The 20,346-nt window shown below is 49.8% G+C and overlaps 1 protein-coding gene across 1 annotated transcript in view; it reads left to right on the top strand.

Moving 5' to 3' along the window:
• LOC112241116 (EH domain-binding protein 1) overlaps positions 1 to 20,346 on the top strand; it is a gene marked incomplete at its 5' end in the record, with an annotated part of 109,821 nt that overhangs the window by 52,212 nt on the left and 37,263 nt on the right. The window contains one exon of the mRNA XM_042314605.1: positions 14,789 to 14,933. Within this exon, the coding sequence (XP_042170539.1) occupies positions 14,789 to 14,933 (145 nt within the window). The remainder of the gene's footprint in view (positions 1 to 14,788; positions 14,934 to 20,346) is intronic.

Raw genomic sequence — 20,346 nt, 5'->3', positions numbered from 1 at the left:
TCCCCAATCTCCCCAGTTCTCCATTCTATCCTTCTATCCCCAATCTCCCCAGTTCTCCATTCTATCCTTCCATCCCCAATCTCCCCAGTTCTCCATTCTATCCCCAATCTCCCCAGTTCTCCATTCTATCCCCAATCTCCCCAGTTCTCCATTCTATCCCCAATCTCCCCAGTTCTCCATTCCATCCCCAATCTCCCCAGTTCTCCATTCTATCATTCCATCCCCCAGTTCTCCATTCCATCCTTCCATCCCCAATCTCCCCAGTTCTCCATTCTATCCCCAATCTCCCCAGTTCTCCATTCTATCCCCAATCTCCCCAGTTCTCCATTCTATCCCCAATCTCCCCCAGTTCTCCATTCCATCCCCAATCTCCCCAGTTCTCCATTCTATCATTCCATCCCCCAGTTCTCCATTCCATCCTTCCATCCCCAATCTCCCCAGTTCTCCATTCTATCCTTCCATCCCCAATCTCCCCAGTTCTCCATTCTATCCTTCCATCCCCAATCCAGTTCTCCATTCTATCCCCAATCTCCCCCAGTTCTCCATTCTATCCCCAATCTCCCCAGTTCTCCATTCTATCCTTCCATCCCCAGTTCTCCATTCTATCCTTCCATCCCCCAGTTCTCCATTCTATCCTTCCATCCCCAATCTCCCCCAGTTCTCCATTCTATCCTTCCATCCCCAATCTCCCCCAGTTCTCCATTCTATCCCCAATCTCCCCAAGTTCTCCATTCTATCCTTCTATCCCCAATCTCCCCAGTTCTCCATTCTATCCCCAATCTCCCCAAGTTCTCCATTCTATCCTTCTATCCCCAATCTCCCCCAGTTCTCCATTCTATCCCCAATCTCCCCAAGTTCTCCATTCTATCCTTCTATCCCCAATCTCCCCAGTTCTCCATTCCATCCCCAATCTCCCCAGTTCTCCATTCTATCATTCCATCCCCCAGTTCTCCATTCTATCCTTCCATCCCCAATCTCCCCAGTTCTCCATTCTATCCTTCCATCCCCAATCTCCCCAGTTCTCCATTCTATCCCCAATCTCCCCCAGTTCTCCATTCTATCCCCAATCTCCCAAGTTCTCCATTCTTTCCCCAATATCCCCAGTTCTCCATTCTATCCTTCCATCCCCAATCTCCCCCAGTTCTCCATTCTATCCTTCCAATCCCAATCTCCCCAGTTCTCCATTCTATCCCCAATCTCCCCAGTTCTCCATTCTATCCCCAATCTCCCCAGTTCTCCATTCTATCCCCAATCCTTCTATCCCCAATCTCCCCAGTTCTCCATCTATCCTTCCATCCCCAATCTCCTCAGTTCTCCATTCCATCCCCAATTTCCCCAGTTCTCAATTCTATCATTCCATCCCCCAGTTCTCCATTCTATCCTTCCATCCCCAATCTCCCCCAGTTCTCCATTCTATCCTTCCATCCCCAATCTCCCCAGTTCTCCATTCTATCCCCAATCTCCCCAGTTCTCCATTCCATCCTTCCATCCCCAATCTCCCCAGTTCTCCATTCTATCCCCAATCTCCCCAGTTCTCCATCTATCCTTCCATCCCCAATCTCCTCAGTTCTCCATTCCATCCCCAATCTCCCCAGTTCTCCATTCTATCATTCCATCCTCCAGTTCTCCATTCTATCCTTCCATCCCCAATCTCCCAGTTCTCCATTCTATCCCCAATCTCCCCAGTTCTCAATTCTATCATTCCATCCCCCAGTTCTCCATTCCATCCCCAATCTCCCCAGTTCTCAATTCTATCATTCCATCCCCCAGTTCTCCATTCTATCCTTCCATCCCCAATCTCCCCAGTTCTCCATTCTATCCTTCCATCCCCAATCTCCCCAGTTCTCCATTCTATCCTTCCATCCCCAATCTCCCCAGTTCTCCATTCTATCCCCAATCTCCCCAGTTCTCCATTCTATCCCCAATCTCCCCAGTTCTCCATTCTATCCCCAATCTCCCCCAGTTCTCCATTCTATCCTTCCATCCCCAATCTCCCCAGTTCTCCATTCTATCCTTCCATCCCCATCTCCCCAGTTCTCCATTCTATCCTTCCATCCCCAATCTCCCCAGTTCTCCATTCTATCCTTCCATCCCCAATCTCCCCAGTTCTCCATTCTATCCTTCCATTCTATCCTTCCATCCCCAATCTCCCCCAGTTCTCCATTCTATCCCCAATCTCCCCAGTTCTCCATTCTATCATTCCATCCCCCAGTTCTCCATTCCATCCTTCCATCCCCCAATCTCCCCCAGTTCTCCATTCTATCCTTCCATCCCCAATCTCCCCAGTTCTCCATTCTATCCTTCCATCCCCAATCTCCCCCAGTTCTCCATTCTATCCCCAATCTCCCCCAGTTCTCCATTCTATCCCCAATCTCCCCAGTTCTCCATTCTATCCCCAATCTCCCCCAGTTCTCCATGCTATCCCCAATCTCCCCAGTTCTCCATTCTATCCTTCCATCCCCAGTTCTCCATTCTATCCTTCCATCCCCCAGTTCTCCATTCTATCCTTCCATCCCCAATCTCCCCCAGTTCTCCATTCTATCCTTCCATCCCCAATCTCCCCAGTTCTCCATTCTATCCCCAATCTCCCCAGTTCTCCATTCTATCCTTCTATCCCCAATCTCCCCAGTTCTCCATTCTATCCCCAATCTCCCCAGTTCTCCATTCTATCCTTCTATCCCCAATCTCCCCAGTTCTCCATTCTATCCCCAATCTCCCCAGTTCTCCATTCTATCCTTCTATCCCCAATCTCCCCAGTTCTCCATTCCATCCCCAATCTCCCCAGTTCTCCATTCCATCCCCAATCTCCCCAGTTCTCCATTCTATCCTTCTATCCCCAATCTCCCCAGTTCTCCATTCTATCCTTCCATCCCCAATCTCCCCAGTTCTCCATTCTATCCCCAATCTCCCCCAGTTCTCCATTCTATCCCCAATCTCCCCAGTTCTCCATTCTATCCCCAATCTCCCCAGTTCTCCATTCCATCCCCAATCTCCCCAGTTCTCCATTCTATCATTCCATCCCCAGTTCTCCATTCCATCCTTCCATCCCCAATCTCCCCAGTTCTCCATTCTATCCCCAATCTCCCCCAGTTCTCCATTCTATCCCCAATCTCCCCAGTTCTCCATTCCATCCCCAATCTCCCCAGTTCTCCATTCCATCCCCAATCTCCCCAGTTCTCCATTCTATCCTTCCATCCCCCAGTTCTCCATTCCATCCTTCCATCCCCAATCTCCCCCAGTTCTCCATTCTATCCTTCCATCCCCAATCTCCCCAGTTCTCCATTCTATCCTTCCATCCCCAATCTCCCCAGTTCTCCATTCTATCCCCAATCTCCCCAGTTCTCCATTCTATCCCCAATCTCCCCAGTTCTCCATTCTATCCTTCCATCCCCCAGTTCTCCATTCTATCCTTCCATCCCCCAGTTCTCCATTCTATCCTTCCATCCCCAGTTCTCCATTCTATCCCCATCCCCAGTTCTCCATTCTATCCTCCCATCCCCAATCTCCCCAGTTCTCCAATCTCCCCATTCCTTCCATCCCCAATCTCCCCAGTTCTCCATTCTATCCCCAATCTCCCCAGTTCTCCATTCTATCCCCAATCTCCCCAGTTCTCCATTCTATCCTTCCATCTCCCCAGTTCTCCATTCTATCCTTCCATCCCCCCAGTTCTCCATTCTATCCTTCCATCCCCAATCTCCCCAGTTCTCCATTCTATCCTTCCATCCCCAATCTCCCCAGTTCTCCATTCTATCCTTCCATCCCCAATCTCCCCAGTTCTCCATTCTATCCTTCCATCCCCAATCTCCCCAGTTCTCCATTCTATCCCCAATCTCCCCCAGTTCTCCATCCCCCAATCTCCCCAGTTCTCCATTCTATCATTCCATCCCCCAGTTCTCCATTCCATCCTTCCATCCCCAATCTCCCCAGTTCTCCATTCTATCCTTCCATCCCCAATCTCCCCAGTTCTCCATTCTATCCTTCCATCCCCAATCTCCCCAGTTCTCCATTCTATCCCCAATCTCCCCAGTTCTCCATTCTATCCCCAATCTCCCCAGTTCTCCATTCTATCCCCAATCTCCCCAGTTCTCCATGCTATCCCCAATCTCCCCAGTTCTCCATTCTATCCTTCCATCCCCCAGTTCTCCATTCTATCCTTCCATCCCCCAGTTCTCCATTCTATCCTTCCATCCCCAATCTCCCCAGTTCTCCATTCTATCCTTCCATCCCCAATCTCCCCCAGTTCTCCATTCTATCCCCAATCTCCCCAGTTCTCCATTCTATCCTTCTATCCCCAATCTCCCCAGTTCTCCATTCTATCCCCAATCTCCCCAGTTCTCCATTCTATCCTTCTATCCCCAATCTCCCCAGTTCTCCATTCTATCCCCAATCTCCCCAAGTTCTCCATTCTATCCTTCTATCCCCAATCTCCCCAGTTCTCCATTCCATCCCCAATCTCCCCAGTTCTCCATTCCATCCCCAATCTCCCCAGTTCTCCATTCTATCCTTCTATCCCCAATCTCCCCAGTTCTCCATTCTATCCTTCCATCCCCAATCTCCCCAGTTCTCCATTCTATCCCCAATCTCCCCCAGTTCTCCATTCTATCCCCAATCTCCCCAGTTCTCCATTCTATCCCCAATCTCCCCAGTTCTCCATTCCATCCCCAATCTCCCCAGTTCTCCATTCTATCATTCCATCCCCAGTTCTCCATTCCATCCTTCCATCCCCAATCTCCCCAGTTCTCCATTCTATCCCCAATCTCCCCAGTTCTCCATTCTATCCCCCAATCTCCCCAGTTCTCCATTCTATCCCCAATCTCCCCAGTTCTCCATTCCATCCCCAATCTCCCCAGTTCTCCATTCTATCATTCCATCCCCAGTTCTCCATTCCATCCTTCCATCCCCAATCTCCCCAGTTCTCCATTCTATCCTTCCATCCCCAATCTCCCCAGTTCTCCATTCTATCCTTCCATCCCCAATCTCCCCAGTTCTCCATTCTATCCCCAATCTCCCCAGTTCTCCATTCTATCCCCAATCTCCCCAGTTCTCCATTCTATCCTTCCATCCCCCAGTTCTCCATTCTATCCTTCCATCCCCCAGTTCTCCATTCTATCCTTCCATCCCCAATCTCCCCAGTTCTCCATTCTATCCTTCCATCCCCAATCTCCCCCAGTTCTCCATTCTATCCCCAAATCTCCCCAGTTCTCCATTCTATCCTTCTATCCCCAATCTCCCCAGTTCTCCATTCTATCCCCAATCTCCCCAAGTTCTCCATTCTATCCTTCTATCCCCAATCTCCCCAGTTCTCCATTCTATCCCCAATCTCCCCAGTTCTCCATTCTATCCTTCCATCCCCAATCTCCCCAGTTCTCCATTCCATCCCCAATCTCCCCAGTTCTCCATTCTATCATTCCATCCCCCAGTTCTCCATTCTATCCTTCCATCCCCAATCTCCCCAGTTCTCCATTCTATCCTTCCATCCCCAATCTCCCCAGTTCTCCATTCTATCCCCAATCTCCCCCAGTTCTCCATTCTATCCCCAATCTCCCAAGTTCTCCATTCTTTCCCCAATATCCCCCAGTTCTCCATTCTATCCTTCCATCCCCAATCTCCCCCAGTTCTCCATTCTATCCTTCCAATCCCAATCTCCCCAGTTCTCCATTCTATCCCCAATCTCCCCAGTTCTCCATTCTATCCCCAATCTCCCCAGTTCTCCATTCTATCCTTCTATCCCCAATCTCCCCAGTTCTCCATCTATCCTTCCATCCCCAATCTCCTCAATTCTCCATTCCATCCCCAATCTCCCCAGTTCTCCATTCTATCATTCCATCCTCCAGTTCTCCATTCTATCCTTCCATCCCCAATCTCCCCCAGTTCTCCATTCTATCCTTCCATCCCCAATCTCCCCAGTTCTCCATTCTATCCTTCCATCCCCCAGTTCTCCATTCTATCCTTCCATCCCCCAGTTCTCCATTCTATCCTTCCATCCCCAATCTCCCCCAGTTCTCCATTCTATCCTTCCATCCCCAATCTCCCCAGTTCTCCATTCTATCCCCAATCTCCCCAAGTTCTCCATTCTATCCTTCTATCCCCAATCTCCCCAGTTCTCCATTCTATCCCCAATCTCCCCCAGTTCTCCATTCTATCCCCAATCTCCCCAGTTCACCATTCTATCCTTCTATCCCCAATCTCCCCAGTTCTCCATCAATCCTTCCATCCCCAATCTCCTCAGTTCTCCATTCCATCCCCAATCTCCCCAGTTCTCCATTCTATCCCCAATCTCCCCAGTTCTCCATTCTATCCTTCCATCCCCAATCTCCCCAGTTCTCCATTCTATCCCCAATCTCCCCAGTTCTCCATTCTATCCCCAATCTCCCCAGTTCTCCATTCTATCCCCAATCTCCCCAGTTCTCCATTCCATCCCCAATCTCCCCAGTTCTCCATTCTATCATTCCATCCCCCAGTTCTCCATTCCATCCTTCCATCCCCAATCTCCCCAGTTCTCCATTCTATCCCCAATCTCCCCAGTTCTCCATTCTATCCCCAATCTCCCCAGTTCTCCATTCTATCCCCAATCTCCCCCAGTTCTCCATTCCATCCCCAATCTCCCCAGTTCTCCATTCTATCATTCCATCCCCCAGTTCTCCATTCCATCCTTCCATCCCCAATCTCCCCCAGTTCTCCATTCTATCCTTCCATCCCCAATCTCCCCAGTTCTCCATTCTATCCTTCCATCCCCAATCTCCCCAGTTCTCCATTCTATCCCCAATCTCCCCCAGTTCTCCATTCTATCCCAATCTCCCCAGTTCTCCATTCTATCCTTCCATCCCCCAGTTCTCCATTCTATCCTTCCATCCCCCAGTTCTCCATTCTATCCTTCCATCCCCAATCTCCCCCAGTTCTCCATTCTATCCTTCCATCCCCAATCTCCCCAGTTCTCCATTCTATCCCCAATCTCCCCAAGTTCTCCATTCTATCCTTCTATCCCCAATCTCCCCAGTTCTCCATTCTATCCCCAATCTCCCCAAGTTCTCCATTCTATCCTTCTATCCCCAATCTCCCCAGTTCTCCATTCTATCCCCAATCTCCCCAAGTTCTCCATTCTATCCTTCTATCCCCAATCTCCCCAGTTCTCCATTCCATCCCCAATCTCCCCAGTTCTCCATTCTATCATTCCATCCCCCAGTTCTCCATTCTATCCTTCCATCCCCAATCTCCCCAGTTCTCCATTCTATCCCCAATCTCCCCCAGTTCTCCATTCTATCCTTCCATCCCCAATCTCCCCAGTTCTCCATTCTATCCTTCCATCCCCAATCTCCCCAGTTCTCCATTCTATCCCCAATCTCCCCAGTTCTCCATTCCAATCCCAATCTCCCCAGTTCTCCATTCTATCCCCAATCTCCCCCAGTTCTCCAATCTATCCCCAGTCTCCCCAGTTCTCCATTCTATCCCCAATCTCCCCAGTTCTCCATTCCAATCCCAATCTCCCCAGTTCTCCATTCTATCCCCAATCTCCCCAGTTCTCCATTCCATCCCCAATCTCCCCAGTTCTCCATTCTATCCTTCTATCCCCAATCTCCCCAGTTCTCCATCTATCCTTCCATCCCCAAACTCCTCAGTTCTCCATTCCATCCCCAATCTCCCCAGTTCTCCATTCTATCATTCCATCCCCCAGTTCTCCATTCTATCCTTTCATCCCCCAGTTCTCCATTCTATCCTTCCATACCCCAGTTCTCCATTCTATCCTTCCATCCCCAATCTCCCCAGTTCTCCATTCTATCCTTCCATCCCCAATCTCCCCAGTTCTCCATTCTATCCCCAATCTCCCCAGTTTTCCATTCTATCCCCAATCTCCCCAGTTCTCCATTCTATCCCCAATCTCCCCAGTTCTCCATTCTATCCCCAATCTCCCCAGTTCTCCATTCTATCCTTCCATCCCCAATCTCCCCAGTTCTCCATTCTATCCCCAATCTCCCCAGTTCTCCATTCTATCCCCAATCTCCCCAGTTCTCCATTCTATCCCCAATCTCCCCAGTTCTCCATTCTATCCCCAATCTCCCCAGTTCTCCATTCTATCATTCCATCCCCCAGTTCTCCATTCCATCCTTCCATCCCCAATCTCCCCCAGTTCTCCATTCTATCCTTCCATCCCCAATCTCCCCAGTTCTCCATTCTATCCTTCCATCCCCAATCTCCCCAGTTCTCCATTCTATCCCCAATCTCCCCCAGTTCTCCATTCTATCCCCAATCTCCCCAGTTCTCCATTCTATCCCCAATCTCCCCCAGTTCTCCATGCTATCCCCAATCTCCCCAGTTCTCCATTCTATCCTTCCATCCCCCAGTTCTCCATTCTATCCTTCCATCCCCCAGTTCTCCATTCTATCCTTCCATCCCCAATCTCCCCAGTTCTCCATTCTATCCTTCCATCCCCAATCTCCCCCAGTTCTCCATTCTATCCCCAATCTCCCCAAGTTCTCCATTCTATCCTTCTATCCCCAATCTCCCCAAGTTCTCCATTCTATCCCCAATCTCCCCAAGTTCTCCATTCTATCCTTCTATCCCCAATCTCCCCTAGTTCTCCATTCTATCCCCAATCTCCCCAAGTTCTCCATTCTATCCTTCTATCCCCAATCTCCCCAGTTCTCCATTCCATCCCCAATCTCCCCAGTTCTCCATTCCATCCCCAATCTCCCCAGTTCTCCATTCTATCCTTCTATCCCCAATCTCCCCAGTTCTCCATTCTATCCTTCCATCCCCAATCTCCCCAGTTCTCCATTCTATCCCCAATCTCCCCCAGTTCTCCATTCTATCCCCAATCTCCCCAGTTCTCCATTCTATCCCCAATCTCCCCCAGTTCTCCATTCCATCCCCAATCTCCCCAGTTCTCCATTCTATCATTCCATCCCCCAGTTCTCCATTCCATCCTTCCATCCCCAATCTCCCCCAGTTCTCCATTCTATCCTTCCATCCCCAATCTCCCCAGTTCTCCATTCTATCCTTCCATCCCCAATCTCCCCAGTTCTCCATTCTATCCCCAATCTCCCCAGTTCTCCATTCTATCCCCAATCTCCCCAGTTCTCCATGCTATCCCCAATCTCCCCAGTTCTCCATTCTATCCTTCCATCCCCCAGTTCTCCATTCTATCCTTCCATCCCCCAGTTCTCCATTCTATCCTTCCATCCCCAATCTCCCCAGTTCTCCATTCTATCCTTCCATCCCCAATCTCCCCAGTTCTCCATTCTATCCCCAATCTCCCCAAGTTCTCCATTCTATCCTTCTATCCCCAATCTCCCCAGTTCTCCATTCTATCCCCAATCTCCCCAAGTTCTCCATTCTATCCTTCTATCCCCAATCTCCCCAGTTCTCCATTCTATCCCCAATCTCCCCAAGTTCTCCATTCTATCCTTCTATCCCCAATCTCCCCAGTTCTCCATTCCATCCCCAATCTCCCCAGTTCTCCATTCTATCATTCCATCCCCCAGTTCTCCATTCTATCCTTCCATCCCCAATCTCCCCAGTTCTCCATTCTATCCCCAATCTCCCCAGTTCTCCATTCTATCCTTCCATCCCCAATCTCCCCAGTTCTCCATTCTATCCTTCTATCCCCAATCTCCCCAGTTCTCCATTCTATCCCCAATCTCCCCAGTTCTCCATTCCAATCCCAATCTCCCCAGTTCTCCATTCTATCCCCAATCTCCCCCAGTTCTCCAATCTATCCCCAGTCTCCCCAGTTCTCCATTCTATCCCCAATCTCCCCCAGTTCTCCATTCCAATCCCAATCTCCCCAGTTCTCCATTCTATCCCCAATCTCCCCAGTTCTCCATTCCATCCCCAATCTCCCCAGTTCTCCATTCTATCCTTCTATCCCCAATCTCCCCAGTTCTCCATCTATCCTTCCATCCCCAAACTCCTCAGTTCTCCATTCCATCCCCAATCTCCCCAGTTCTCCATTCTATCATTCCATCCCCCAGTTCTCCATTCTATCCTTTCATCCCCCAGTTCTCCATTCTATCCTTCCATCCCCAATCTCCCCAGTTCTCCATTCTATCCTTCCATCCCCAATCTCCCCAGTTCTCCATTCTATCCCCAATCTCCCCAGTTTTCCATTCTATCCCCAATCTCCCCAGTTCTCCATTCTATCCCCAATCTCCCCCAGTTCTCCATTCTATCCCCAATCTCCCCAGTTCTCCATTCTATCCTTCCATCCCCAATCTCCCCAGTTCTCCATTCTATCCCCAATCTCCCCCAGTTCTCCATCTATCCTTCCATCCCCAAACTCCTCAGTTCTCCATTCCATCCCCAATCTCCCCAGTTCTCCATTCTATCATTCCATCCCCCAGTTCTCCATTCTATCCTTTCATCCCCCAGTTCTCCATTCTATCCTTCCATCCCCAATCTCCCCAGTTCTCCATTCTATCCTTCCATCCCCAATCTCCCCAGTTCTCCATTCTATCCCCAATCTCCCCAGTTTTCCATTCTATCCCCAATCTCCCCAGTTTTCCATTCTATCCCCAATCTCCCCAGTTCTCCATTCTATCCCCAATCTCCCCCAGTTCTCCATTCTATCCCCAATCTCCCCAGTTCTCCATTCTATCCTTCCATCCCCAATCTCCCCAGTTCTCCATTCTATCCCCAATCTCCCCCAGTTCTCCATTCTATCATTCTATCCCCAATCTCCCCCAGTTCTCCATTCTATCCCCAATCTCCCCAGTTCTCCATTCTATCCCCAATCTCCCCAGTTCTCCATTCTATCTTTTCTATGTTTGAATCACTGCCCCCATAGCTGGCTGTGGCTGAGCTGGCTAGATGCATTTTCTATAGTGTTAATCCTAGCCTCTGGATAGACAGACAAACACAATTTGTCATCTCCTCTCCTCCGTCTCCAAAACGTCTCGGGACAATACAGCAGCTCTATCTGGAGTGGCGGTCAGAGGTAGGTGTTCTCTGTCTTCTCCTCCCTATAACCCATTGCTGTATCCATGTCCGTCAGGGCAGAACCCAGAGGGGTGATATAGCAGTAGAACAGCCTGAAGAACACTGCTGATATTCCCAGGTATCCGATCAGGAGACATGGGGGTTTCTAGGAGAGGGAGATGGCCGTGTTGTTGTTTCTCTGTGTCGGGTATAAAGGGGGGCTGGTGTACCGTCTGGGCCATGTGTATATGGGGGGGGACTGGTGAACCGTCTGGGCCATGTGTATATTGGGGGGGGGGGGGGCTGGTGAACCATCAGGGGTTCTATGTACCCTGGACGAGGACGGGGTCTTGGTTCTAACTTTCTAGGTCTTTTAAAATGACCTAATATTTGTCCTCTTAATGCCAAAAAGGTATTTCTAAAATCTCACACACTTACCTTCTCTCTTATCTCTCTCTTTCTCTTTGTCTTTCTCTCTCTCTCTCTCTCTCACTCACACACCTACGTATTCTCACACACACACACACGTACACACACACACACACACACACACACACACACACACACACACACCATTATTAGCAGAGCGGTGGCAGTCGGGCTGTGAGTGGGGATTGCTGTCATTCCTCCCTATTGTCCTCCTCTAACAAACAAACCATTTCCATGGAACTGGAGAGATGTAGCTCATTAGCTTCTGCTGCTTGTTCTGCTCACGGCTCAACGATCAGGGGTGGGGCTTCTCTCCATCACCATCCCTTAACACTGTGGAACACAGATTAACAACCAATCAGAGAGGACAAATATGATGGAAATATAGCTTTGGTTAGTAATGGGTTAGGCTATTCCCTTGTGTGTGTCTGTCTGTCTGTCTGTCTGTCTGTCTGTCTGTCTGTCTGTCTGTCTGTCTGTCTGTCTGTCTGTGTGTCTGTGTGTCTGTGATCCTCATCAGTAAAGTGGCTGTCAGTTGAAATCATCAGGACCTCTTTTCCTGCAGGTTGTGTTGGTTATTACAGGTGTGTGTGTGTGGTTAAAGACGTGATCCAACAGTTCCACTGAGAGTTTTATCAACATGTCTGAAGGACATGAAGACACTCCTGGAACCACCTGTGTGTTCCTGTGTCTGTCTGTCTGTCTGCATGTCTGTCTGCGTGTCTGTCTGCGTTTCTGCATGTCTGTCTGCGTGTCTTCATGTTTTGTCTGTCTGTCTGCATGTTTTGTCTGTCTGTCTGTCTGTTTGCCTGTCTGCCTGTCTGTCTGTCTGCGTGTCTGTCGCTGTCTGTCTGTCGCTGTCTGTCTCTCTGTCTGCCTGTCTGTCTGTCTGTCTGTTGTGTTACTATCTAGCAGCAGATCAGATTGGTTGGGGCTGTAAATGGCGTTTCTGTCATTACTAAGATGGCAGCTGCTCAATACTGTATCTGTGGAGCAGCACCATGGAGTGTGTGTGTGTGTGTGTGTGTGTGTGTGTGTGTGACTGTGTGTGACTGTATGTGTGTGTGACTGTATGTGTGTGTGACTGTGTGTGTGTGTGTGACTGTGTGTGTGTGTGACTGTGTGTGTGTGACTGTGTGTGTGTGACTGTGTGTGTGTGCATTAGGTTTCCTCTTTCATATCAGAACTGTACACGAGATGGTGTGTGTGTTTTGTTGTGTTAAGATGGTGTGTATGTTTTGGTGTGTGTGTGTGTGTGTTTTTGGTGTGTGTTAAGATGGTGTGTGTGTGTGTGTTTTGGTGTGTGTTAAGATGGTGTGTGTGTTTTGGTGTGTTAAGATGGTGTGTGTGTTTTGGTGTGTTAAGATGGTGTGTGTGTGTTTTGGTGTGTGTTAAGATGGTGTGTGAGTTTTGGTGTGTGTGTTTTGGTGTGTTAAGATGGTGTGTGTTTTGGTGTGTGTTAAGATGGTGTGTGTGTTTTGGTGTGTTAAGATGGTGTGTGTGTTTTGGTGTGTTAAGATGGTGTGTGTTAAGATGGTGTGTGTGTTTTGGTGTGTTAAGATGGTGTGTGTTTTGGTGTGTGTTAAGATGGTGTGTGTGTTTTGGTGTGTTAAGATGGTGTGTGTGTTTTGGTGTGTTAAGATGGTGTGTGTGTTTTGGTGTGTTAAGATGGTGTGTGTTAAGATGGTGTGTGTGTTTTGGTGTGTTAAGATGGTGTGTGTGTTTTGGTGTGTTAAGATGGTGTGTGTGTTTTGGTGTGTTAAGATGGTGTGTGTGTTTTGGTGTGTGTTAAGATGATGTGTGTGTTTTGGTGTGTGTTAAGATGGTGTGTGTGTTTTGGTGTGTGTTTTGGTGTGTGTGTGTGTGTTAAGATGGTGTGTGTGTTTTGGTGTATGTTAAGATGGTGTGTGTGTTTTGGTGTGTGTTAAGATGGTGTGTGTGTTTTGGTGTGTTAAGATGGTGTGTGTGTTTTGGTGTGTGTTAAGATGGTGTGTGTGTTTTGGTGTGTTAAGATGGTGTGTGTGTTTTGGTGTGTGTTAAGATGGTGTGTGTGTTTTGGTGTGTGTGTTTTGGTGTGTGTTAAGATGGTGTGTGTGTTTTGGTGTGTGTGTTTTGGTGTGTGTTAAGATGGTGTGTGTGTGTGTGTGTGTTTTGGTGTGTGTTAAGATGGTGTGTGTGTTTTGGTGTGTTAAGATGGTGTGTGTGTTTTGGTGTGTTAAGATGGTGTGTGTGTTTTGGTGTGTGTTAAGATGGTGTGTGTGTTTTGGTGTGTTAAGATGGTGTGTGTTAAGATGGTGTGTGTGTGTGTGTTTGGTGTGTGTTAAGATGGTGTGTGTGTTGGTGTGTTAAGATGGTGTGTGTGTTTTGGTGTGTGTTAAGATGGTGTGTGTGTTTTGGTGTGTTAAGATGGTGTGTGTGTTTTGGTGTGTGTTAAGATGGTGTGTGTGTTTTGGTGTGTTAAGATGGTGTGTGTGTTTTGGTGTGTGTTAAGATGGTGTGTGTGTGTGTTTTGGTGTGTGTTAAGATGGTGTGTGTGTTTTGGTGTGTTAAGATGGTGTGTGTGTGTGTTTTGGTGTGTGTTAAGATGGTGTGTGTGTTTTGGTGTGTTAAGATGGTGTGTGTGTTTTGGTGTGTGTTAAGATGGTGTGTGTGTTTTGGTGTGTTAAGATGGTGTGTGTGTTTTGGTGTGTGTGTTTTGGTGTGTGTTAAGATGGTGTGTGTGTTTTGGTGTGTGTTAAGATGGTGTGTGTGTTTTGGTGTGTGTTAAGATGGTGTGTGTGTGTGTTTTGGTGTGTGTTAAGATGGTGTGTGTGTTTTGGTGTGTTAAGATGGTGTGTGTGTTTTGGTGTGTGTTAAGATGGTGTTTTGGTGTGTTAAGATGGTGTGTGTGTTTTGGTGTGTGTTAAGATGGTGTGTGTGTTTTGGTGTGTTAAGATGGTGTGTGTGTTTTGGTGTGTTAAGATGGTGTGTGTGTTTTGGTGTGTGTTAAGATGGTGTGTTTTGGTGTGTGTTAAGATGGTGTGTGTTAAGATGGTGTGTGTGTTTTGGTGTGTTAAGATGGTGTGTGTTAAGATGGTGTGTGTTAAGATGGTGTGTGTGTTTTGGTATGTGTTAAGATGGTGTGTGTGTTTTGGTGTGTGTTAAGATGGTGTGTGTGTTAAGATGGTGTGTGTTAAGATGGTGTGTGTTAAGATGGTGTGTGTTAAGATGGTGTGTGTTAAGATGGTGTGTGTTAAGATGGTGTGTGTTAAGATGGTGTGTGTTAAGATGGTGTGTCTGTTTCTATTTCATATCAGAACTGCAAAATATTGTGTATTGAGTTTTTATATGTAACGTATGTGTGTGTGTGTGTGTGTGTGTGTGTGTGTGTGTGTGTGTGTGTGTGTGTGTGTGTGTGTGTGTGTGTGTGTGTGTGTGTGTGTGTGTGTGCGCGTGTGTGTGTGTGTAGGAGAGAGACGTGGAGCGCCGGAGGCAGCTGAGGGAGAGGGCCAGACAGCTCATCGCCGAGGCTCGTTCTGGGGTCAAGATCACAGAGATGCCCCTTTACGACACGACCGCTGACCGAGGGAGAGGCAAAACCACCCCTACTGGAGGTTAGACACACACACACACACACACACACACAAACACACAAACACACACTCACACAAACACACACATACACACACACACATACACACACACACACACACACACACACACACACACACACACACACACACATACACACACACACATACACACACACACACACAAAACACACACACACACACACACACACACACACACACACACATACACACACACACACACACACACACACACACACAACAAACACACACACATGTTTAACGCCAGCCGCTAACACACTTGCATAGACACGTGTCCAGTTGGTTGACATTTCACACACATGAAGAACAGTTCACGGTTTTTAAGTCAATCTGTTTTTCCTTTTACATTGTCTTTCTACATCAGTGTGTTGTAAACATCCCAGGATGCTGTGTTTCTCTGGAGGACATCTGTGCTGCATTTAACCACAAGGAAATTACACATGAATGTTGCCACACACACACACACACACACCACACACACACACACACACACACACACACAAAAGTAAATTGTAAGCTGAAAGCACTCACTGGTGGAGACATTTCCATTAGTCCTTCTCTCTAAGGGCTATCGCTAATCCCCCAAAATGCATCAGGAAAAACAAACGCCATTTGATCACTACTGTAGGTCTCCAACACACTCACACGCAGCCCTGTGATTACAGCTCAAATTGGTTTCGCTTTCCTCTCCTCTATTCAGGTGTAATTATTGGTTAATCAACGGTACTCTTGGTGTGGCTGAGTTACCTTTCAGGAGAGAAACAAAAACTCATTTATAATCATAGCTATCGAGTCTGAATTTCACTGGTGTGAATTCTCCGTCCTGCGGTTTTCCATTCCATCGTAAGTAGATGTTATTATGGTAACAACCGTTATTACGCCTTTAGATATTTGTTTTCAATCGTCTCCCCGTTTATGACTCCTCTTGTCTGGTTGTCGGGGTGAAATGTAATGCCTGCGGAGCACAGGAGGGGAACAGACAACGAACCACGTGACTGGGCAGCATAGGAGGGGAACAGACGACGACCCACGTGACTGGGCAGCATAGGAGGGGAACAGACGACGACCCACGTGACTGGGCAGCATAGGAGGGGAACAGACGACGACCCACGTGACTGGGCAGCACAGGAGGGGAACAGACGACGACCCACGTGACTGGGTAGCATAGGAGGGGAACAGACGACGACCCACGTGACTGGGCAGCACAGGAGGGGAACAGACGACGACCCACGTGACTGGGCAGCATAGGAGGGGAACAGACGACGACCCACGTGACTGGGCAGCGCAGGAGGGGAACAGACGACGACCCACGTGACTGGACAGCATAGGAGGGGAACAGACGATGACCCACGTGACTGGGCAGCGCAGGAGGGGAACAGACGACGACCCACGTGACTGAGCAGCGCAGGGAAGGAACAGACGGCGACCCACGTGACTGGGCAGCATAGGGAAGGAACAGACGGCGACCCACGTGACTGGGCAGCATAGGGAAGGAACAAACGACAACCCACATGACTGGGCAGCATAGGGAAGGAACAGACAGCGACCCACGTGACTGGGCAGCACAGGGAAGGAACAGACGACCCACGTGACTGGGCAGCATAGGGAAGGAACAGACAGCGACCCACGTGACTGGGCAGCACAGGGAAGGAACAGACGACCCACGTGACTGGGCAGCATAGGGAGGAACAGACGACGACCCACGTGACTGTGCAGCATAGGGAAGGAGCAGACGACCCACGTGACTGGACAGCATAGGGAAGGAACAGACAGCGACCCACGTGACTGGGCAGCATAGGGAAGGAACAGACAGCGACCCACGTGACTGGGCAGCATAGGGAAGGAACAGACGGCGACCCACGTGACTGGGCAGCATAGGGAAGGAACAAACGACAACCCACGTGACTGGGCAGCATAGGGAAGGAACAGACAACGACCCACGTGACTGGGCAGCATAGGGAAGGAACAGACGACCCACATGACTGGGCAGCATAGGGAAGGAACAGACGACCCACGTGACTGGGCAGCATAGGGAAGGAACAGACGACCCACATGACTGGGCAGCATAGGGAAGGAACAGACAACGACCCACGTGACTGGGCAGCATAGGGAAGGAACAGACGACCCACGTGACTGGGCAGCATAGGGAAGGAACAGACAACGACCCACGTGACTGGGCAGCATAGGGAAGGAACAGACGACCCACGTGACTGGGCAGCATAGGGAAGGAACAGACAACGACCCACGTGACTGGGCAGCATAGGGAAGGAACAGACGACCCACGTGACTGGGCAGCATAGGGAAGGAACAGACGACCCACATGACTGGGCAGCATAGGGAAGGAACAGACAACGACCCACTTGACTGGGCAGCATAGGGAAGGAACAGACGACCCACGTGACTGGGCAGCATAGGGAAGGAACAGACGACCCACGTGACTGGGCAGCATAGGGAAGGAACAGACGACCCACGTGACTGGGCAGCATAGGGAAGGAACAGACGACCCACGTGACTGGGCAGCATAGGGGAGGAACAGACGACCCACGTGACTGGGCAGCATAGGGAAGGAACAGACGACCCACGTGACTGGGCAGCATAGGGAAGGAACAGACGACCCACGTGACTGGGCAGCATAGGGAAGGAACAGATGACCCACGTGACTGGGCAGCATAGGGAAGGAACAGACAACGACCCACGTGACTGGGCAGCACAGGGAAGGAACAGACAACCCACGTGACTGGGCAGCACAGGGAAGGAACAGACAATGACCCACGTGACTGGGCAGCACAGGGAAGGAACAGACAACGACCCACGTGACTGGGCAGCATAGGGGAGGAACAGACGACCCACGTGACTGGGCAGCATAGGGAAGGAACAGACGACCCACGTGACTGGGCAGCATAGGGAAGGAACAGACAACGACCCACGTGACTGGGCAGCATAGGGAAGGAACAGACGACCCACGTGACTGGGCAGCACAGGGAAGGAACAGACGACCCACGTGACTGGGCAGCATAGGGAAGGAACAGACAACGACCCACGTGACTGGGCAGCATAGGGAAGGAACAGACGACCCACATGACTGGGCAGCATAGGGAAGGAACAGACAACGACCCACGTGACTGGGCAGCATAGGGAAGGAGCTTTATTATCATGCTGCTTTAAAAATATTATGTCACTTTCTCACAGCGTCAAGGGACAGCAGAATTATTATCTCTGTCTTCTCTGTCTCTCTCATAACTATTCATCAGAGAGAGAGAGAGAATAAGGAGAGGATGAAGAAAAGAGAGAGAGAGAGAACAAGATACATAATAAAGAGAGTGTGAGGAAAACAGACTAAGGAAGAGAAGGAGAGAGAGGGGAGATGAGTGAGACAGGAGGAGAGAGGAGACTAGTGAAACAGGAGGAGAGGAGATGAGTGAGACAGGAGAGAGAGGAGACTAGTGAAACAGGAGGAGAGGAGATGAGTGAGACAGGAGAGAGAGACAGGAGAGAGAGGAGTGAGACAGGAGAGAGAGGAGTGAGACAGGAGAGAGAGGAGAGGAGTGAGACAGGAGAGAGAGGAGATGAGTGAGACAGGAGAGAGAGACAGGAGAGAGAGGAGTGAGACAGGAGAGAGAGGAGTGAGACAGGAGAGAGAGGGAGAGGAGTGAGACAGGAGAGAGAGGAGAGGGAGTGAGACAGGAGGAAGAGAGGAGAGGAGTGAGACAGGAGAGAGAGGAGAGGAGTGAGACAGGAGAGAGAGGAGATGAGTGAGATAGGAGGAGAGAGGAGACTAGTGAAACAGGAGGAGAGGAGACGAGTGAGACAGGAGAGAGAGGAGAGGAGTGAGACAGGAGGAAGAGAGGAGATGAGTGAGACAGGAGAGAGAGGAGAGGAGTGAGACAGGAGAGAGAGGAGATGAGTGAGACAGGAGAGAGAGGAGAGGAGTGAGACAGGAGAGAGAGGAGATGAGTGAGACAGGAGAGAGAGGAGAGGAGTGAGACAGGAGAGAGAGGAGATGAGTGAGACAGGAGAGAGAGGAGAGGAGTGAGACAGGAGAGAGAGGAGATGACTGAGACAGGAGAGAGAGGAGATGAGTGAGACAGAAGAGAGAGGAGATGACTGAGACAGGAGAGAGAGGAGAGGAGTGAGACAGGAGAGAGAGGAGATGAGTGAGACAGGAGAGAGAGGAGATGAGTGAGACAGGAGAGAGAGGAGATGAGTGAGACAGGAGAGAGAGACAGGAGAGAGAGGAGTGAGACAGGAGGAAGAGAGGAGATGAGTGAGACAGGAGAGAGAGACAGGAGAGAGAGGAGTGAGACAGGAGGAAGAGAGGAGATGAGTGAGACAGGAGAGAGAGACAGGAGAGAGAGGAGTGAGACAGGAGAGAGAGGAGTGAGACAGGAGAGAGAGGAGAGGTGAGACAGGAGAGAGAGGAGATGAGTGAGACAGGAGAGAGAGACAGGAGAGAGAGGAGTGAGACAGGAGAGAGAGGAGTGAGACAGGAGAGAGAGGAGAGGAGTGAGACAGGAGAGAGGAGAGGAGTGAGACAGGAGGAAGAGAGGAGAGGAGTGAGACAGGAGAGAGAGGAGAGGAGTGAGACAGGAGAGAGAGGAGATGAGTGAGACAGGAGAGAGAGGAGATGAGTGAGACAGGAGAGAGAGAGATGACTGAGACAGGAGAGAGAGGAGATGACTGAGACAGGAGAGAGAGGAGATGAGTGAGACAGGAGAGAGAGGAGACTAGTGAGACAGGAGAGAGAGGAGATGAGTGAGACAGGAGAGAGAGGAGAGGAGTGAGACAGGAGAGAGAGGAGATGACTGAGACAGGAGGAAGAGGAGTGAGACAGGAGAGAGAGGAGATGACTGAGACAGGTGAGAGAGGAGTGAGACAGGAGAGAGAGGAGATGAGTGAGACAGGAGGAAGAGAGGAGATGACTGAGACAGGAGAGAGAGGAGATGACTGAGACAGGAGAGAGAGGAGATGACTGAGACAGGAGAGAGAGGAGATGAGTGAGACAGGAGGAAGAGAGGAGATGACTGAGACAGGAGAGAGAGGAGATGACTGAGACAGGAGAGAGAGGAGATGACTGAGACAGGAGAGAGAGGAGATGACTGAGACAGGAGGAAGAGACAGGAGAGAGAGGAGTGAGACAGGAGAGAGAGGAGTGAGACAGGAGAGAGAGGAGATGACTGAGACAGGAGAGAGAGGAGTGAGACAGGAGAGAGAGGAGATGACTGAGACAGGAGAGAGAGGAGTGAGACAGGAGAGAGAGGAGATGACTGAGACAGGAGAGAGAGGAGTGAGACAGGAGAGAGAGGAGTGAGACAGGAGAGAGAGGAGTGAGACAGGAGAGAGAGGAGATGACTGAGACAGGAGAGAGAGGAGTGAGACAGGAGAGAGAGGAGATGAC

The sequence above is a fragment of the Oncorhynchus tshawytscha genome, unplaced genomic scaffold, assembly GCF_018296145.1.
Source record: "Oncorhynchus tshawytscha isolate Ot180627B unplaced genomic scaffold, Otsh_v2.0 Un_contig_3054_pilon_pilon, whole genome shotgun sequence".
NCBI classification, from domain to species: Eukaryota; Metazoa; Chordata; class Actinopteri; order Salmoniformes; family Salmonidae; genus Oncorhynchus; species Oncorhynchus tshawytscha.
The sequence above is the reverse complement of the archived record's forward strand: the minus strand, read 5'-3'. Positions and strand labels throughout refer to the sequence as shown.